The sequence below is a fragment of the Lupinus angustifolius genome, chromosome LG06 (genome assembly GCF_001865875.1).
Source record: "Lupinus angustifolius cultivar Tanjil chromosome LG06, LupAngTanjil_v1.0, whole genome shotgun sequence".
NCBI classification, from domain to species: Eukaryota; Viridiplantae; Streptophyta; class Magnoliopsida; order Fabales; family Fabaceae; genus Lupinus; species Lupinus angustifolius.
Genome location: NC_032014.1, coordinates 6646824 through 6667487, shown reverse-complemented (window position 1 = coordinate 6667487; position 20664 = coordinate 6646824). Strand labels below are relative to the sequence as shown.

General features: G+C 30.1%; 2 protein-coding genes across 2 annotated transcripts; one reads left to right on the top strand and one right to left on the bottom strand.

Annotated features, from left to right (window-relative positions):
• LOC109350908 lies at positions 3124-4365 on the bottom strand. The gene has a single exon (XM_019592217.1). It carries the CDS (start codon positions 4132-4134, stop codon positions 3277-3279), a length of 858 nt encoding a protein of 285 aa, XP_019447762.1. The 5' UTR covers positions 4135-4365; the 3' UTR covers positions 3124-3276.
• Positions 14137-16126, top strand: LOC109349364 (dof zinc finger protein DOF1.4-like). Its single transcript, XM_019590132.1, has 2 exons — positions 14137-14348; positions 14501-16126. The coding sequence occupies exons 1-2, from the start codon at positions 14286-14288 to the stop codon at positions 15422-15424; spliced, it is 987 nt and encodes a 328-aa protein (XP_019445677.1). The 5' UTR covers positions 14137-14285; the 3' UTR covers positions 15425-16126.

Genomic DNA, 20664 nt, shown 5'->3' with positions numbered 1-20664 from the left:
GATAATGTATTTTAGAAATGAGCAAACTATTGTATGTTATCTCTTATATATTCAAAATAAATGAAACTCGTTACATTACTCCACTACTAATTAGGGGTGAGAAAGATCTTATTTGACTCATGGATTTATCTCAATATGATGATTTAGGGACATGTTTAACCTCCAAATAAATGAAAATGACAAATCTGATTAAAATGGGCAAACTTCTTATAAAAACGGACGGGTTTAGGTCTATGTTCGGGTTATTTGGCTCATCCCTTATAGTTATATATCAATAATAGTTGAATAGGTACCTACCAATATTTATTATGTTGAGCCCATATAACTCAAATACCTACAAGTCCATACGACTTATGCACACCATTTATCATATGATCTTTATTCCATACTTTTTTCATTGTTTAATTGTCCTCAATAGTGAAGGACTCTTGCAACGAGAGTGAAGGACGTTGCGACGCTTAAGAGTTAGTTATTTTTTCTCTACATTGTTTGTTTTCCTCTTTGAAGTTGTTTATGCTTATGTTAGCGAACGTATGTGTGATGTCTTCCGTAGTTATTATTCTCCTAAAATGTTGAAACTCTCGTATGTTCTCAAAACTAGTTAAACCACGCCGGTTTCAAGTTTGACGATTAGGATTTTCATCAATTTGACATCACGGAGAAAGTTGTTGATGGTGAGTTCACTTCTTTTTTACTATTTAGTTAAATTGTTCTGAAAATTTCAATGTTTTCTATAATTTTCACACACGTGATTGTGGTAGTTTTTAGTTTGAAAGATTCAATTTCAGTTTTATAGTTTATATATTGATGTATGTGGGATGTAGGTTTTAGTTGAGTTTATATACAAGTTGTGATAATATTTGATTGTGCATGCTTAAAGATTTGAGAGAAAAATCTACGTTTGTCATTTTTCAACCCAAACTCATCCTTATTTTGGACTCGTCCCTCACGCGTCTCAACCTAATTAGGGACAGGTTCGGTTCAAAAATTGACTCGGTCAATATTTAGAAACGAATGATAAACATACTTACTTGTCCCAAATCGTCTCACGCTCACCACATTATTACATTACTCTCACACTTATCATATGATAAGAATATCTTATTCAAATCTTATAATACTATTATTTTAGAGACAAAATGTTTCTAGTATGAATTTTATACATTATTATTGTATTATCCTTCATTACTATTTAATTATTATTGCATATTCAAAAAATCTCTAATATATTGTGAATAATATATTAATTATATATAAATTTTTACATCTATAATAAATAAGTGACACTCATTATTTTATTTTTTGTCATATTATGTCTTATCACATATTGTCCACCTAACTAACCTATGTTATCAATTTCATCAAATACTAAGAGATTGATTGATATTAACTAAACAATGTAATTTGTATGCAATATAAATTTTAAGATTTATATACAATTTGAAAATTATATTAATAAGATATTGATATAGTGATATAAGTTCTTAATAAATTTTCAAAAAGACAAAAAATGGCATGAGTTCAATCTCTATAAATGATACTTGTTAGAAGAGGCAAACATGTATCATACAAAATAAGTTCATTGTCCATAGCGTAAGGAGATATTCTTGGTAATATAAGAAAATAATATATCATTCATATTTATTTGTATTAGTTATATTTAAAAATTAATAATGATTAAATATGAATGACGGAGGAGAATATAAATTCTTAAATATTATCGTGTACAATATTCTTTTCCATCTAATCAGATGGATTTAATTCATTAAAATTAAATTATTCTTATTTGCCGATTTAACTTTACAAAGTCCATAATTTTATTATTCCCCTCACAGCTTTTAAAATTCCACAACAAATTCAACTAAGAAGCAGCTTAAGATATCCACCTGTGCAAAAGAACTAAGATGAAGATCTATTGCTTGCATTCGATAAATTTTCATCCGAGTCCAATGAAAATAATAAATACATTTACTAGATCATTCTTTTTCATTCATTTATACTTCAATAATAATTATTATATAAATGATAAAATGGTGTGTCTAAAATATAAAAATCACTAACTGTATGTGGATAATATTAAATCCTTACATTAATTTAACTTGTGGATTAATATTTCGTACTTTGCGGACAATTTGGTATTTTAATATATTTCACACCATAAATACATTCTACATGGTATGATTGCATTCACTGGATAAATAGTTAGGCTGTGAATTTCGGACGGAAATCACATGTTCCAAATGGTATCTCATTTTATATCTCAAGTCAATCAGAGTGCTTCATTTTATTCATTTTTGCTTTTAAAAATTTTATTTTATCTATATGTTAATATATAATTGACTTAGAATAGAGAATGAGACATTGTTGGAATAATGGATCCCATGTGTGCCTTTCACCCTCATAGATTTTACATACTCTCACTGTGCAACAACTTTCATCCAGGATTACAAAGGAATTTTATTACAAAATATTCAATTTATGGATTTTCTGAACCTCCTAGGAGGCTAAGATTATATCAAAGCCACTATCCACAGCAGCCAGCTTATTTGTTCAGTCACATTTTCTAACAGGAAACCGGAAGTACAGTTTGATATAAAATCACTAATGTTATGAGCCCCACATGCTTAAGTTTATAGAATGATTAGGGTCCTAAGACATGGGATAGAGCTCCTTTGACTGAGTGATACATCTTAGTCCCATATCGCCTCATTTTTTTAATAAACATTAAGTTATGGGACTAGCTTAACTTTGTAGAAAAGATGGTTCTTTACAAATTACCTCTAAGGAATTTCTTAGCTAAGAGCTAGGACAAGAAATGTTATGCATGAATAAGATGGAATGCTGTATGATTCCTTGTCACTACTTTATCTTCTTTTTACTTTGATGTGCATGTGATGGCAGCATCTAACCCAGTAAAACTAGACTCGTTCTCATTGTGTGAACTGCTAAGAAAATTTATGCACTATTCAATACCATATTAAGCCGTCACAAATCTTAACTAAAGATATATCTGCTTCAGATATCAAAGAATAGAGATTTTGATCTTACATTAACTGCCTCACATAACTAAATCTGCATTAACATAAATCAAAGGTGATCGTGTATCTACAGCAGCAAAAGAAAATTGGACAGATAATTAAAATCATGAAAATGCAGATGATCGAAACATATCTCATTTTTACTTTATTAGCCTTGTAGGAATTTTACTTGCTTTTGCATAATTTCAAATGAAATAAAAACCTTATAGTAGATATTAAGAATATTAAAGTATGCATTTTAACCATATCTATGTGGCTGAAAACTTCCAGGACCTCCCGCCAGAGCTTCTACGGCAACCGGTTTCACAATACAATAGTCATTCTTAGAGAAACAACTAGCTTTGTGTCTCCTAATGCCATGACAGCCCTGCATCTCTATTGCTAGTTTTATTTCCAAATCATGCCTCTCAAATTTCTTCCTTAGATTTTGCTTCCTAACATTAGCACTACTACTCAATTTTTCTTTGTTTCTAGATCTTTTGCTACTTACCGGAATTGGCATAACTTCCAACCCCATTAACTTGGCTACAACACTAGGTTTGCACCAAACCACACTTTCCCCTGCCAATGTTGAGGGGAAGGACATAGTCTTGTCAAATTTGGAGACTAAATCACTCTCTTCAAGTAATAATTCTCCTAAACTTCTCCCACTGCAAATTGATCCTCTTCCTTCTATGTCACGGAAAGAAGATCGATACATAGCACCCCTGCCATCTAGTGAAAACCGTGGGTACTGATTCAAGGCATTCCTTGCAGACCTCAAGATATCAGAATTGTTCACACATGACATCCTTCCCCTTAAAATACTATACTCATAAAGCTTAGATTTCTTAGCCATCTCTTCCTCCATTTCTAATTGTAGAATTAGATCTTCTAGTGTTGGTGAGTTTTTCATTGATTTGTCACCTTGTTGCATGTAAGGGGAACTTACCTTGCTTGTCAAGTCACCTTGGCTTTGGCTACTTTTGCCAATGTTACTACTATTGTGTTGGTTGAGAGACGAGGTCGAACCCTTGTTGATGCAGAAAGTTCTTATGCCTTTCTTCATCTTGGCTCCCAAAGAGTTCTTAAGGTGAAAAAAAGGCATGTCCTTCATTAGTATGTGAGTGTAGAGAAAATGGTTCTCAAAATCGGGTATTCAGTTTTGTTTAGTACATAGTAGAGACTGCTACACAAATGCATTGAAACGTGAATAGATTGGAATGGGAGCAGTGTGGTGAGGTACTGAATAGAGCATTTTTGTCAAGTGAAATTAGATGAGCCTTAATAGCAGTCACATGATGTATAAGTAAGGCTTTCACAGGTATTTCATTTTTTTGCTGCAAAGTTGTTTGGGGCTTAATAACAGAGTATGTGAAAAGGGACCAAAGTTACCCATTTTCACTTTAAATTGGTTGAGAGAAATGAGGATCATTTATTTAAGTTGATGGGGTAGAATGCATGAGAATTGAGAAGTAATGAGCCTTTCAATCTTTGCAGATCTCTTACTACTACTTAGTACTATGAAAAATTTCGTGAAGTGTCATTGTGTCATTCCTAACCATAATTATATTAAATGGTTATTATAAATATTGTTTTAACAAAATATAAATAAGAATGTCAACAACAATTATAAGAATCTTGTATTAAATTAATTTAAAAGTCTAAGAGGGAGGTACTCTGATCACCATATTGTCTCCATCGTCACTATCATCATCATGCTACCATCATAACCGCTGAATACACAACCATCATCATCTCTATTACGGACAAGGATCTGCTGTCTCAACGCCTGTCCCAAACCAATCATATTATGTCACCTCAGTTAAAAAAATTAAATATTCATAATTTTATCAGTTTTGCTTTTATTGTGATTGGTGAGAGACGTAATTGAGGATATGATTGGGGACAGCAGATCCCCATCCCTCTACTATTATTGATGCCACCACAACCAATTTTAGGGAATTGAAATTAAGACAACGATCTTCAGTTAAGTTTATAACCTTAAGTGTGAGCTCTTGAAGTGTAGGGGTTATTCATAGTGGGCTGAATGAGACCCATTCAAAGGAAATCAGTTAATTCATCAAGGCTGGTTCAGGCTTGGCCCAACCTTCGACCAAAATTGTAGCTCAACCTGACAGGTTGTAATATTAAGGTGTTAAAATGCCATCCCAATCTCCACCTAGCTACTAACAAGGTGTTATTAAAGCTCCATTAAGTGTTATTAAGATGTTCGATACTTATGAGTAATACTTATTGAAATGGCAGTTACACACATCGTAAAAGATTAGTTTCTTATCCTTTTGGTAAGAGATAATCTTATTAGTACCAAAAAAATCTCTACTAGGTATTATGACTTGGAAAATAACACTAATACAAAATCGGGAATGGAGAGAAAGAGATGTATGTGAAGATGGTGGTCACAATTAAAATAATTTTACTAACCCATTGAAAATTTAATGTTAAATAATAACATTAAAAATATAAATGGACTCATAAGTCACGGAGGCTCGAGATATACATCTATTTCTCGCTATCCCAGCCTCTAACATCAATGACCCAGTAAAAGCAAAGCAAATGTTTTAATGTTATGGTAGACCAGGTTTAATGAGTAATGACTTTGAAGACCCCACAAGGGTCTAATACATTATTAAGGTTCTCTGAATAGCTTGACACGGCTTAATTGGTGGCTTTTTCTATGTCAATTATTTTGATTTTTTGTTGTTGACAATTATCTTTTTTCGGTACAATGATATCATCTAGTACATATAAAACTATTTAATAATATTTTATATAGTCACACATGATTAGTGTTTATGATTCGCCGAACATTCTCTTATTTCTTAAAAGCTAAGCATGGAATTGCTTGTGGCTTTCCTACCTCGTCTAGCATTGCTTATTTTTTTGGTACGCAAATGTCACATTGGCATATTTAAAATGGTTTTTTAATGGGTACATTATGATACACTTTAATTGATTAAAACGGGATAAATTTGCATTTGGAACCAGAGAACACATATTTTTGATGTACATAAATTTCATGAATATCAATTTATAAAACCTTAGAAAAAATATATTTAAAAACGTGGGAGGGTTACCTGTTACTCTATATCAAATCAAGTGGGAAAATTCTATTGAGTTGTTTGGATATAGCATCTATGTTTCTCTCATGTAATGGTAAAACTATCATTATCATGATGTGACAACTTATATGTATCTATTAAATACAGAAGTTGGTGGCATGGTGGATGATTGAGAAATCCATCCCTATATATGTGCAATTATGTTATGGTGACTATCATAGGATATGTATATCTTGACATCTCATACTGTAAGTTTTTGGGATTGGTGAGTTACTTATTGTGAGCGGTCAAAAAATTATTTAGTTATTAACTTTTTTTGATTGAAATAACTTTTCAACTAATTACAGCAATCCCATAAAATGACACACTGATTTTACATCTACGTATGTTTTAAAGTTTAAGTACTTCTATGTTGATGATCCATTGCATAGACATTGAATGTGTTATTAATTTTGATCGGGAAAATAAAATCAAGTTACTGACATTATATTAAGTAATCTTAAATTATTACATGCATGTATCGATAAAAAATGAGTGACAAGTAATGATGATACCTAAAGGTTTCTTGGTATGCATTTTGGCACGCATTTTATTATTGTAATATAATAATTTTATTTTTCTCGTATACCCTTAATATATTTTTTACTTTAAAAATAATCATATAATTCTAGGTAAACATCACGAATATATAATTACAATTTTTTGGAACTATCAAGTGTATTTCCTCACATTTTTAGGTGGAGAACTAATTCTTTTCAAAATTCGTGGTTGTTCATCCTAACAAGTGCCGCTTCTAGGAATTGAAACATTGACCTTGAAAATCTAATGAGTCATTATATCACTAGGCCAAATTGTTACATAATCATATTTGTGTTATGTAACCAACAATCAATATAAAATATATATTTGTTTAAATATGATTTTCATACATATAATTTTTGGTCCATATAATTTTCATATATGTCAACACACTAGTAGTCTAGTATATTATAAAGCAAATTTGTTATTATCCAAATTTTACAATTTATATCCTCATTTATTAAATTTTAATGTAGTAATTTAAGATCTTCCTTTATTACTTGACATGAATACCAAGAATTAAGATCATCTTCAATAGGAAATAATTTAATACCGGATATAAATTGTATCATTTAGCCTAAATAATTTTTTAATGGTCATAACTTTAAGTTATTTTTTGATAAATATTTTAAAAATTAAGAATGTTTTACTCTCTACTTCGATATCAAATGTGTGATTGTAATGATTAAACATTTATTTAATTCCACACTTAATTATCATCTCATATTTATATTAGAATTTCTGACAATTTATGGGTCATAAATATAATTCTATGATTGTGTTATGACCATTATGTAATTAGCCAAAATATAAAATGATCTTCAGTAATTAATTTGGTGGCTAAGGGCATATGTGTCATGAAATATTATAAGTGTAGATACCTTCAGACAATTTCTGATTTGATGAAGGGACTGAATCAGAATTATTGCAACTTAAGTAGTGACCGCTTCGGGGTTACTTTTATGGGTTATGGTCACCCATTTGTAGAGCAACAATTTTTAAGGAGTAGGGTTGAGGAGAATAAAGATGGATGAGAATAGTGTTATCCATAAGGATAAAACACTATCAAGTCATCTATAAGGAAAAGATAAGGCAACATCTCCTCATTAAGAAGCATTGAGTTCAAGAACACTCCCTATGGCATTCTCATTCTCCTCTATAGAAGCTTAAGGAAAACCATCAAGCGCTCTAACATCTGGAAGATCATCACACCACCCTCATACCTTCGAAATTCCAAATGACTAATCAATGTATGTTCTTCATCTTCATCATGAAATCAATAGGGGTTTCTTCGGTCTGGGTCATGGTCGTTCCATATAGGTTTATGTATGGACATAAACATTAGGTTATCATAAAGAAGTCATGATCATAAGGACTTCCGCATTCAATCTATGGATTATAGATGGAGAAATTCTCCAACAACTTATTCACAAATTTTGAATGAATGCCCGCTAGATTCTTAAGGATTCAATTTATGAGAGAAATACTCGTTGAAATGATTACTTATGCACTTCAAAATTGATTAATTTTTTACTCATAGAATGAAAGAATGGTAGAATACTATTAGTAGTACCAAATTTTGTTGAGTACCCATAATTAAATACGGATTTTGTTAGGATTGCACCTCCCATCATGATTATTGTTTTTTTAATGGGACCTCGTAGTTTAATGCTTGTGGGTACAGTTTGATTCACTCTCCTTAAAAATCCTAACCAGGGCCCATATCAAGCTCAAGGTACAAATGTATTATGCTAGAAACCGAATTAATACTCTCAAAGTGGAGAATCTCAAACTGAATTGATTTCTCACGTTTAATTTTCAAACCAATATCTTGGACTCCCCCACTTCTTTGAGTGAAGGAGGAAAAATATGAAAATATAATCTAAAGGGTACTTAGTTTATATAATACAGAAGAATAGTCCTTCCGCAACATTCTCAAGGCCCCACGGGGTTTAAGATTAATATTATTACTTGAAACTTCCATAAGCAAAAATCCAAGCCATAAGCAACTTGATTTTAATGCAAGATTCTGATATTAAAAGACTGCGTATGACCAGTTCCTTATGGAATTTTCTATGCTTGTTGCTTATGGTCAATTCCCAAGTTTGACTGTTCACAATTGCTTGGAAAATTAACTTGTACTTTGATCAAGTGGTCCATTTTATATTAATTCCTAGAATATGCATTAACAGTAGACAATTCTATAAAAAGCCCATAAAAAATTCCATTCACACTTTCACAGTAATCAAAACATGATAAGATTCCAATGCATGTTATGATGGTGATCTGAAAGCAATACTTTTACATGAAATTAGGAATTATGAAAACATTAAGAAGAGACTAAAGAATAAAAAATAATGGTTTTTACCTCCTTTCCCCCCTCCAATAAGTGGATACCATCACTATTTTACATTATCACATCTTAGATAACTTAAGACTTTTATTAAAACATGGTTCATAGGAATTGATTCTGGGCAACCCATGAGTGATGATGTGCATGGCAATGTTTTGGTGAATCACCTCAAAGTCATACTACATTAAGGGTAGCCATATTTTACGTAAGCTCAAACATTTTGAGGTTATGCAATGTAATCATATATTTATAAATCATTCTATTGATTTACAAACTAGCCACGTAGTCAAATAGTTTAATTATCGTGGAGACTTGAGATCTCAGAATCCCCATATTTTTCTCACCTTCAAAATTTCTTGTCAAGTCATCATGAACCATGGCTTGTCTCTCCTCTTGTGATTATCAACTACGAAAATATTGTCAACTATTTTCCCATAAGCAAAGTTTTCATAATATAAAATTGTATAGTCGTGTGGTTTAAATCTATTTACATTTTTATGTCTTTCATTCTGTCAACTGAATTGTCACCTAGACCATTATCAAATATATTTCTTTTATAGATGAATTTACTTAATTTCACATAAAGTTAGTTAAAAGATAATTAACTATTTTGATTTAATAAAAAATATATAAATAATTGCCATCATTACTTAGCATATGATGATATATGAGAAATTATTTCAATTCAAATTAATATTGGAAATTGTAAAAGTAGCTAAATTACCTGATATTCAATACCAAAAATTGTTGATATTTTTTTATTTAATTGAAAAATTATATTTAAAATCAATTTTTTAATGTAAATAAAAAATTATTGATTTTTCAACATTAATGATAATATATTACATATATATAATTTCACTGATATATGATTTAATTAGTAAATCACTTGTTGAACTACTAAATTATTATACCAATACTCAAATCAGTTTAATGAAGTAGGATATTAATAATAGTAGTTTGTACCACATTATCAAATCCAATTTGGCTTGGATTTGAATATTTGATGCACTGGTCCCCATGATCTCTCTCTTCTCATCATCTTTTTCCCTTTAACGTGCGCGTTGGGTTTCTTTCATGCTTGCTAAATTGGAATCTCTTGTACACGCTCTTGAGTGACTTATGTGTTGGTAGGCGGGACCCACCCCGCCTCCCCCAAGTATTTGTATATTTGCGTCTCTTTTTGACATGAAGTGTATTTCCCGATATATATATTATATATAAATAAAAGTAAGAAATTAATCTAATTTAAAATGAATGACTCTTTCTATCATAAGTATTAATGTAATTGAAATTTTGACATGTAGTTTATAATTAATATTATGAAACTTGAGTCGAACATTAAACAAAAATTATTTATATTAAATTTAAATGGTTAAATCATCTGATTAAACATTTCATATATAAATATTTGATGCTATATAATATAAATTTTATATAATTAATAATTATTTAGGGTTATATTTAATTAATATTTGCTATTTTTACTAGAGTAAACATTATAGTATTATTCCACTTTCTTAAAAAAAATTAAGTGAACTTTCCTTTTCACTTTTTTAGTTATTCTAATTTAACCAGATTTAACATGGTTGAATAAGAATTTTAACAATTCAAAATGGTTCAATCCCTCATTTGATTAAGATTTCTAATCAAAATCATTTTCAAGTTTTAACAGAGGTTGGACTAGTTGAATTGTCCGATCCAATCTAGTTCCTACAACATTACCTATAATACATGATAATAAAAACTTAGATTAATATCTTATAGATTACTACTACCTCTAGATTGACCAATGTAACTCCAACTTTGCCATCATTAGTTTCTGTCTTACATTTTCTACAACTTTATGTGTTACAGTATTGTCATTAATTAAAATATAAGGAAAATATTTGAGAATTCACAATGATCCGAAATTATGAAACTGACAGTTTTCCCCCTTAGTTTCATTTGTTTAATTATTTGTTACTTGTTGACAATATAATGTGATAAACACAAAGCCAATCACTTTCAACACTGATGTTGCTATTGTCCTTTTACAGGCCTAAATTTAAGGAAATTATTCAATAGTCTAAGTAAGATGTTGCTCATGATGTTTTGTTGTGGGTTAAATTATTTTCACTTTCACTGAAATAAATATATTACTACTTAAATCATCACCCATAGTGACTGATCTGAAATAGTAAAGATAGCAGTGTACTACTCAATATCAATTTTTTAAGTATTTTTTCTTACCACTCCCATTTCTTCTTTTAAAAAAATTGTACCTCTTGCTGTACATATCTAGAATCATATCAATTTTTTTTTTGGGAAAAGTATATAAAAATACCCTAAATTTTATGTTTTTTGCAAAATAGTATATAAACTATTTTTTTCTTCATAATTACTCCTTAAACTTTAATTATTAACAATATTAGTCTATGCATAAATATAATATTTAATTACTTATAAATAAAAAGTCTCCTTGTTTTTCTGAATATAAGCCAAGTTCTAGGATGTTTATTTTTGTAAGTTTATCACTGCTTTCAACAATACAAGATATCAGTCATGGTGTGGAGGTATTAAATTACTTAAGATTTTCGTTTATGTTAGAAACTTGTGTAATTCAAATTTTTATTCATTCACTTCTACTTTTGTTATTGTATACATTCATTCATACCCGTCCCACGTCCCAACACAAAACCACCAAAGCACTGCAGCAGCCAGCAATGGCTATAATCCCCCTAAAATAATGGGGCAAAAAATGTTACTAATAGTTTTAATACAAAAATAAAATAAAAGTTACCAGTTAATGTGTGATTATTAGACTACTAGTGCTAATCTTTATATGGTATGTTCTTTGTTCCTTGTTTTTTATAAGTAATTTAACAATATATTTATATAAGGATTCATTTTATAAACTAATAAAATTTAAGAAGTAATGAGGAAGAAAAAATAATTCATAATACCTATTTGAAAAAGACATGAAAGCTTACGAGGGTTTTACGCACTTTTTCTCAATTTTTTAATACAAAATATATAATTAACAACTTATACACCGGTTATACCTCACTTTGTTGAGAATGATATGTTTAATATTTTTAAAGTGAATGTACAACCTTACATAACATATATTATTAACCAAGATCAAGAATGTAACAATATTTTAGTGACCAAATATCAAGGTTTGACACATAAATGAGCTGCTGAAAAATAATGATGAGAAATAGGGAGAAGGAGAAAATCCCTTGGGGGACTACAAAATCCAATTGTTCCCTCTATTTGTGCTTTGCTTTATCTTTCTTTTATTCTTTTTCCATAGTAGCTGAGCTGCAAAACACATGGTTATGTTCCTCAAGGCTCCCCCTCCTTCACTCTCTGACACTCTCACATTCTAATAACACTTTATTTTCTTAAATTAACTAAAGAAAAGCAAGACCAAAAATTATCTTGGTCAATGTGGTTGAGAGAAGAAATAACTATAGCCAAGAGGCTCTTAAATGCAAAGCGTGGTCTTACTATGTTCTTGTCTTGAGATGTAAACATCCACATGTTGGCTTTTTGTCCCTTTCATTTGGATCTATTAGTCCCTAAAACATTTATGTAGTCCTTACCATGTTATAATTTCTTGATCTGTTTCTCCTTTTATAAATCCCACAAAAAAGAGATAGCATCTTTTTTGCCCAATATAGTTATGCTTATGTACATATTTATGTGTAAATGGTTCATGCAAATGCCAAATTGTACTCCTATTTTTATGCAAGTGGACATTTCATCCTAGAAGAACCATGAAAAAAGAGTAATCTATGAAATTAAACTAAATTGTAATATTATCATCTAGGTATCTAGGATTACTATAATAATTAACATATAGATAAAATTTAAAGTGGGATTTGCTGTAGTAGATTTATGCTGCTTTGGGCAATGGGCTCGTAGGGATTCCCTCTATGTAGTTATCTATCTGATTCTCCCTCTCTGCACAAAAGAATGTCATTGACTATTATTATATGATATTGTTTCTCTTTTCTTTTCTTTCTTGAACCACTCAAGATTCATCCCAAATTCTGCTTTACCTATATGTCCTCTTCTTGGATTTCGAATGTTCTTTATTATATTCCTTTTACATTATTCCAATTCCATTATATTAATCATGCATCCTAATTTAATCATAGACCAGACCCATCACGTGAAACCATACTATTAAGTTTTTTAACCTCTACTATTATTATTATTAGGCGATTATGGAAAGAAGATGGAAATAGTTATCAGAAAAACTCATGATTACATGTTTGATTCTTACCGGATGAAAAGTTTCAATTTCGTTCCAATTTTCTATAATATGAATCAAATTGACCATTTTAAAGGTTGAATTAGGGGTAATTGAATCCTCATTAGAACCAATTTGATTGATATCTAATTATACTACTCCTTCTTCCCATCTCTCACCAAATTATAATTATTAATCACTCACTTCACGTTATTCTTATCATACTATGCAGGTCGGTCCTCACATTTTATAAGTCTTGTGTGAAAAAATGAGAGCTTTTATTTATCACAAGAAAATAAATGAAAATTATATGTGAAAGTTTAAACGAAATGATAGTTCAAAACAAATCATGGGTAATGAGTATTCATTATTTATAAAAAAAATTAATTGTCTAAAATAATTTACACAAATTTTCAAAGAAATCGTGAGGGCATAATATATTTTTTATTTTCTTTGTTACATTTTTAATGAATATTGAATGATCTCACACTTAATCCACTCAAAATAACCCCACTAATTAATTCTACATGAATTATGATTTTATAATATAATAATCAATAAAATATTGAACAAACTCAAAAAAATATGTGAAAAACAAACTATTTTTTTTAAATAAAAAATTGGGCCCATTAACTATAGGTTTGACACTTGATACACATACACAAGACAGACTTTAATATTATGCTTAACAAATAAAAATATTTTCTCTAATATCATGTCTCATGTGTTATTGAGTTAATAAAAACATATTATGTTGATTAAATTTTTTAAATATTTATTATTATTCCTATTTGTATATCGTAAAGATATAAGATATTTGGGACAACAAATGTACATGAGAACCACTTCCCATTCCATGCCTCTCGCTATTCCCTAAGCCTGTTTATCCACAGACACTGTCCTGCACTACACATAGCCACAGCCATTTCAAACCAACCAAGCGCCACTTTTACTTTGTCTCTTTACTCCTTTTATCATCATTTCATAATTCATTCCACACATCGATCAAAATGTTAAGTAACTGCGACAAAATGGGACACATCCCTCCACCAACAACTAACGAATGGACACAGGTTATTTTCTCTCTCTATCTCTCTCAATTATTTGACAAATACGTGACCACCCCAATTTTGTTGTTTTCCTTTTGGAAGAGAATATCTATACTGTGTAGTTAAACTCTTTCCTTTTCTTCATTTTTTCTTACCTTCTTTCTCATCTTATGCAGACTCATAACATAGATGATCATCAGAAGAACTCCATGGCTTCTTCAACTGGTATTAGGGCTATGGAAAAACCAGGTCAAGAGCTTCTTCAACAACAACAACAAGCACTAAACTGCCCACGTTGTGACTCATCAAACACCAAGTTCTGTTACTACAACAACTACAGCCTCTCACAGCCACGCCACTTCTGCAAAGCCTGCAAACGATACTGGACAAGAGGTGGAACTCTCAGAAACGTTCCTGTTGGTGGTGGCTGCAGAAAAAACAAGCGTGTGAAGAGACCAAATATTGATACCACTCCTTCTTCTCCTTCTTCCAATTCAAACCCTCCTAATAATACTATTATTACTTCAACAACCTCAAATCATGTCAACCCTTTGTTTTATGGGTTACCACCTAGTCGTAATTCTTGTGATGTCATGAGTGCTCTTCAATTCCCAAGGTTTAGTTCTGGGTATGATCTTCAGCCTCAGATGAACAACCTTGGATTAGTTTTTTCATCTGAGGTTATGTCTAGTGATAATAATGGTTACAGAAATGGGTTTATTTCAAGTAACAACAACACTTTTGTTTCTACATATAGTTCCATCTTTGGTTCTTCAACTTCTACACCCTCTACTCCAGCTATGGCTCCCCTACTACTGCAACAGAAGTTCATGAATGGTGAAATGAAAGAGGTTCCGAACAATTTCCAGGGCTTAGAAGGTTTGCAAATGGAGGGTAATAACTGTGAGGGAGGGGTGATGGGTTCTAAAGAAGTAGTGAAAGTTGAAGGACAAAACAGGTTGGATTGGAATATTAATGGTGGTGCTTCTTGCCAAAACCAGATGGATCAGCATATGGATTTGTTGTCTCATGATCCTTTACTTTATTGGAACACAGCAACTGCTATGGGTACTTGGACTGACCAACGTAACCTAATATAAATCCTTCAGTCAGTTCTCTGATCTAGAAAAGAACCATCATGTTTTCCGATCTCTCTCACTTGTTTAAGGTCATCTTTTGGTCCTTTTCTTTAGAGACGGCATATTTCTTTCTCTTAATTGTTGCTACTTTTTTCTGCTCTTTTGGGTCAAAGTGGGTTTTGGGTTTACTTAGATCGAAAAAGAAGAAAATAAAGGATACTTATAAGAAAAATGGGAAATGTAAAGATGATAGAAATTTGGGATCGGAGTGATCATGTCAGCTGCAAATATATTACTCTTCAGCCAGTTAGTTTTCATGAGTCAAGGTTGAAAATTGGTTATATTGCGCTGAGAGGAACCTCGGATCCTCTTATTTCATCATCTCACTGCGGCTGCGCCACCATGGAATTTTCTCTATGGAGATTGAAGGGGATCCTCCGGTGCAAGTTCTTCATAGCCGAGTAAGTGTGGTATTCCATTAATTTTGTAATGTATATATATGCATTGACATGTCCTTTGTTTACTTTCTGATGTACTGTTATCGATTAGATGTGGTGGGGGATTTACTTGGTATATGCTATTGGAACTAATATTGGTTTCATTTTTGTGAACTTTTTGTATGTTTGTTTTGGAATTGGGGGATTTAATGTTAGACTAGACTATTGGTGGTATAGTAATGGAATGGAATATATTGAAGAGAAGGAGATCATTTTACTTGGATTTGGCTAAGTTATGTATGAAATCTTTTCTAATTTAGGGCAAAATTCTATATCTATTCTTTAAGTTATTTTTAGGCTAGTATTTAGTCTCATGAGTTTTTTATTTCATATAAATCCCATAATTTCTTTTATAAGCAAATGAAACTTGGTATGTCGTTACATATGAAATTAGAATGCTAACATACTAACCATTAGACATTAATAAAGTTGTAGTCTAGTGGTATAATGTCTCATTAATTTATAGGATGACCAAATGGTCAACAAATTTGATTACTTGAGTTATACTTATTGGAAGATGTAATTACACACCTGAAAAATACCTTGCCAAAAGATTAAGTGATATACTTTTGGTAGTACCAATAAAAATATTAACCATCACAACACACTCCCTAATCCCAACTTTTTTTGACTTTAAAGAATAAATATATGTTGTCAACTCTTAGTTTTAGTTGATGTGAAATATTATTCACCATCTTCTTCCTTGGTCTCTATTTCTCTCTATCGTTCTTCCGTGACGGCATACACAGAAGACAAGACAAAAGATCTCCATTTGCTTGTTCTTCAGTATCATGGCTCCATTTCTAGCTAGAAGCCCATCATAAGAAGACAAACACATCTTCATGGGCCACCTCTACTTTTTAGATCCATGACTGTCGTCATTGCAGAGCCAATATCTAGCTTTATATCTCATGGAAAATGAGTTATCCTTGCTACTTGCTCATCCATGGCTGATGTTTCTAAACAGAGGTAGGAGAAAGTTCAGCCATGGTTGAGGACAAAGACCGTGGTGGAGTTTGTCGAGGAAGATGAATAGTGAACCAAAAGTTAATATATACCTTTAATGAAAAATATTTATTTGTTGGGCATTCGAAAGTAACTTTTTTGAAACAAAAAAACTTAATGGATGGATAATGATATCAAGATAACTTAAAAAATCAAGGTTTGCATTTATTTATTGCAAATAATGAAATCTGATCATTTGCAATTCGGCACAAAGGATAATATCCTTCTCCATAGACCATGTTATACTATATATATAATCAATTTAATATATATATAGTTAGTTTTCTATATGTTAATATATCATTTATATATCTTTACTTGAATATATATTTAAAAATAAATTAATATTCGATTTTATATTATCTAATATAAACATTTTTATAATTGTATAAATAAAAGTAGTATTATTATCTATATTCTAAATATTTACTTTTAAAATATTAAAATTATATATATATTTGCTATAAATATAAAAAGTTATATAGTTTTATTATTATTATATAAATAAGGTATGATATAATTTGGAGAGGAACTGGACTCATAAATAAAGATCACATTGTAGAGTGAGTATTAATATTATATAATTGTACTTATATTTGAATTATTTGTGGGTATTAGATACTCAACGAATTTTCAGTTTTAATTATGTTTTTATATATTTATAATTATTAATATTTAAAAATAATTATTATTTGAATAATATGATATGTATATAATAATTTTATGATTATAATTTCAATCACTAATATTTATTATGAAATAATAATAAAATATAATATTAAAATAATAATAAAATATTTAATTAAGATACGGAAAGAAAATCACGATATGCATTCTTACCTATAAATTATTTTTGTTGGTAACATTTCTAAATATTTTAACAGTTAGTCAAGGGTAAGATGTTTATGTCATCCCTACTCCGAGAAGAAAAATCCAACGCCTTGGAAAGAGAATATAACCCTATGTTATCCCCATTTATATTAATTCATATCAACCAAAAACCACATGTCGCAATAGTGTTCGAAATTCGTCCAACAAAGCAAAGCAGCTACCAGGCAAATAAGTTCCCCTCTACTGAAAATTCTAAAACCCATCAGTACTTTCAAATCATTGAGTTAATCTTACCAAATATTTTGAAGATTCGAAAGCTAATTAGTCAATTACTTGATTATATATTTTCTATTCAATCAATTACGTTAGAGTTTAAGAATTAAGATCGTAACATTATATAGTTTAACATTCAACAAGGTAATAGAGTTTGGTAGATTCTCGTTACAACTATAGGGGACTGAGTGGGGTGATTTTGTTTTGGAGTTAAGAGCCGCGATCACCAAACTCTAGTTGGACCTACTCCAAATTATGACCAAGTGTCCTACTGTCGTTAATCTACCAAAAAAAAATTGTGAAAAAATAATGCGGAAGGATAAAATGAATATTATAAAATTTTCTCATTGAATTATCAAAGCATGAAAAATCTTATTTATGATGTAAACTAACTAATGTAAAAAATGGTAGTTTTGTTCTCCAATATTCTTGTATCATTATTATTCCATTTCTTTTGATATTTTTTTTTCTAAACTTTGATGTCATATAAACCTTGTATAATTTGTATTTTATTATAATCTTATTTAATATCATTTTTTCACATATAATTTTATTTAATATAGTTTTCATTCTTTAATTACTTAATTGTATCAAATTTTCACATCATTTAATAATAAGTTAAATTATTGGATAACCATAAATATCAAAAAATATGAAACTAATGTAATCATAGTTCCAAGTATGTTTATTTTACTCCTCAATTAGTTATGCTTTTGTAATTTTAGGTTTTTGTTTCAAAACTTTTAGAACTTTGTGTTTTACAAGGGTTAGTAAAGAAATTCCCATATCTATTCTTATTAAAATAGTTATAATTTCATTATTTATACATCATGAATTAATTAAAGAATTAAATCTATACAATTTTCAAAAAAAAATGATATGGACGTTTTAGTAAAAATACTATAAAATAATAACCAAATTCATGATTTCTTAATTTAAGTCGCCACTTTAAACTACAAAAGATAAGGAATTGGAAGAGTATGCAGTTTTAATCACTGCAATGTTAGCTTTTATAATACTTTAATTTTTTTCGGTGAATTATAATACTTTAATTTGTAAACACTATTTGCATATATGTTTAATTTACAAAGAACAAACGAATGTAAATATAATAATCAAAACTTTAATATAATTAAATTTATAAAGAAGAAACATCTAATTAACAATTTAATATAAATGGTTTTTTGAAATATTGAATTATTAAAATAACTGAAGTGTAAAAATTTAGATGTATTGATTAAAATAATAAGAGTATTAAGAGTTTGATGAGTATGAATTAGTATGGGTACATAAAATTCGAAGACTATAAAATTCAGTTTAAACAGGATAATGTTGATGTGGTGGCATATGATGAGTTTAAATTTTTGGAATGTCCCGAACTATTTTTTAACTAGTTGTGTGCTAAAGAAAATCGTAGTAGATAAATTCTTATGTCATGGTAGTAAATTAATCCACTAAAATCATGAGTAATGAGATTTTTCATAATTAAAATTCTTAGGTCAACACTCCTCCATGCTCCAACAACTTGACACAATCGGGAGTGAACGTAGAAGGGACTTCCATAATTAACATTAGTGTTGGTACGAGACAACTTAACCAAAATTACACAATTTATAAATAAAAAAAAAAGAAATAGGGGGTTATGCCCTACATAGATCTAAGAAGAAGTAGGGGGTTATGACAATTGCCCTGGTCGATACCTATCCTAAATAGGGTATAACACTCCTCTAATGGATACAAAGTAAATGAAGGCCTTCTCTCCATGAACTTAGGACGGTACGACAGTAAAGAAAGTACAATGTGCTGTTTTAAAAAATATGGGTACTACCCTCATTTTAATGAATTCTCTCTTGAGCTTACGATGTATTTAGTGACACATGTCTTTCAAAAAATTTAATAGTGTAAATTTAAAGTTGTTTATAAATCATCAAATTTACTTTTATTTTACATTTTAATATTAGTATTAAAGAGGATCCAGACCTCATTTTGATTGGGGTGAGCATCAATATTCATTTTTTACCAATCTTAACTAAACCATCTCACATTTTCCATGGATCAAACTGACTATCATTTTGTAAAGTTAGGGATCAAATTGATCAATAATTTCAATCTTAGGCATGAAATTAAGTGTTATTACTGTTGATTTAGGACTTGATTAATAACAGACTTAATTAATGGGCATTCTTGGATATTGACACTTGTTAAGACTTAATTATTGACACAATCAAACATAATAATGCAAAATAGGAGAAATTGCTATTGAAAGAAGAGTCCATTCTATAATAGTATTTTTTCCTCATGCCCTAGCAAATGTGTAAGTCCTTGATATTTTGTCACACCCACCAAATAGGCAAATACCATTAACGATTCGTTATACATTATTTTGTTCCACACTGACCATCCACCAAAATCATTCCCCATGTAAACCAAATAGAAAGATGACAACTAGCCTCAAACAAAACAGAGGCAATTGGTGTGGTCATGAGAGGATTACAGATTTCGTCAGAACTATATTCTTTTTCTCTTGCAGACAAGCAAACAGTGGATGAGTATTGTTCCACCCCCTTCAACTGATTCTCTCTTGTCTGGGAGAAACACGATAAGACAAATATTCGGTGATAATATGAAATATTTTTTGATAGATGTTGTTGACAT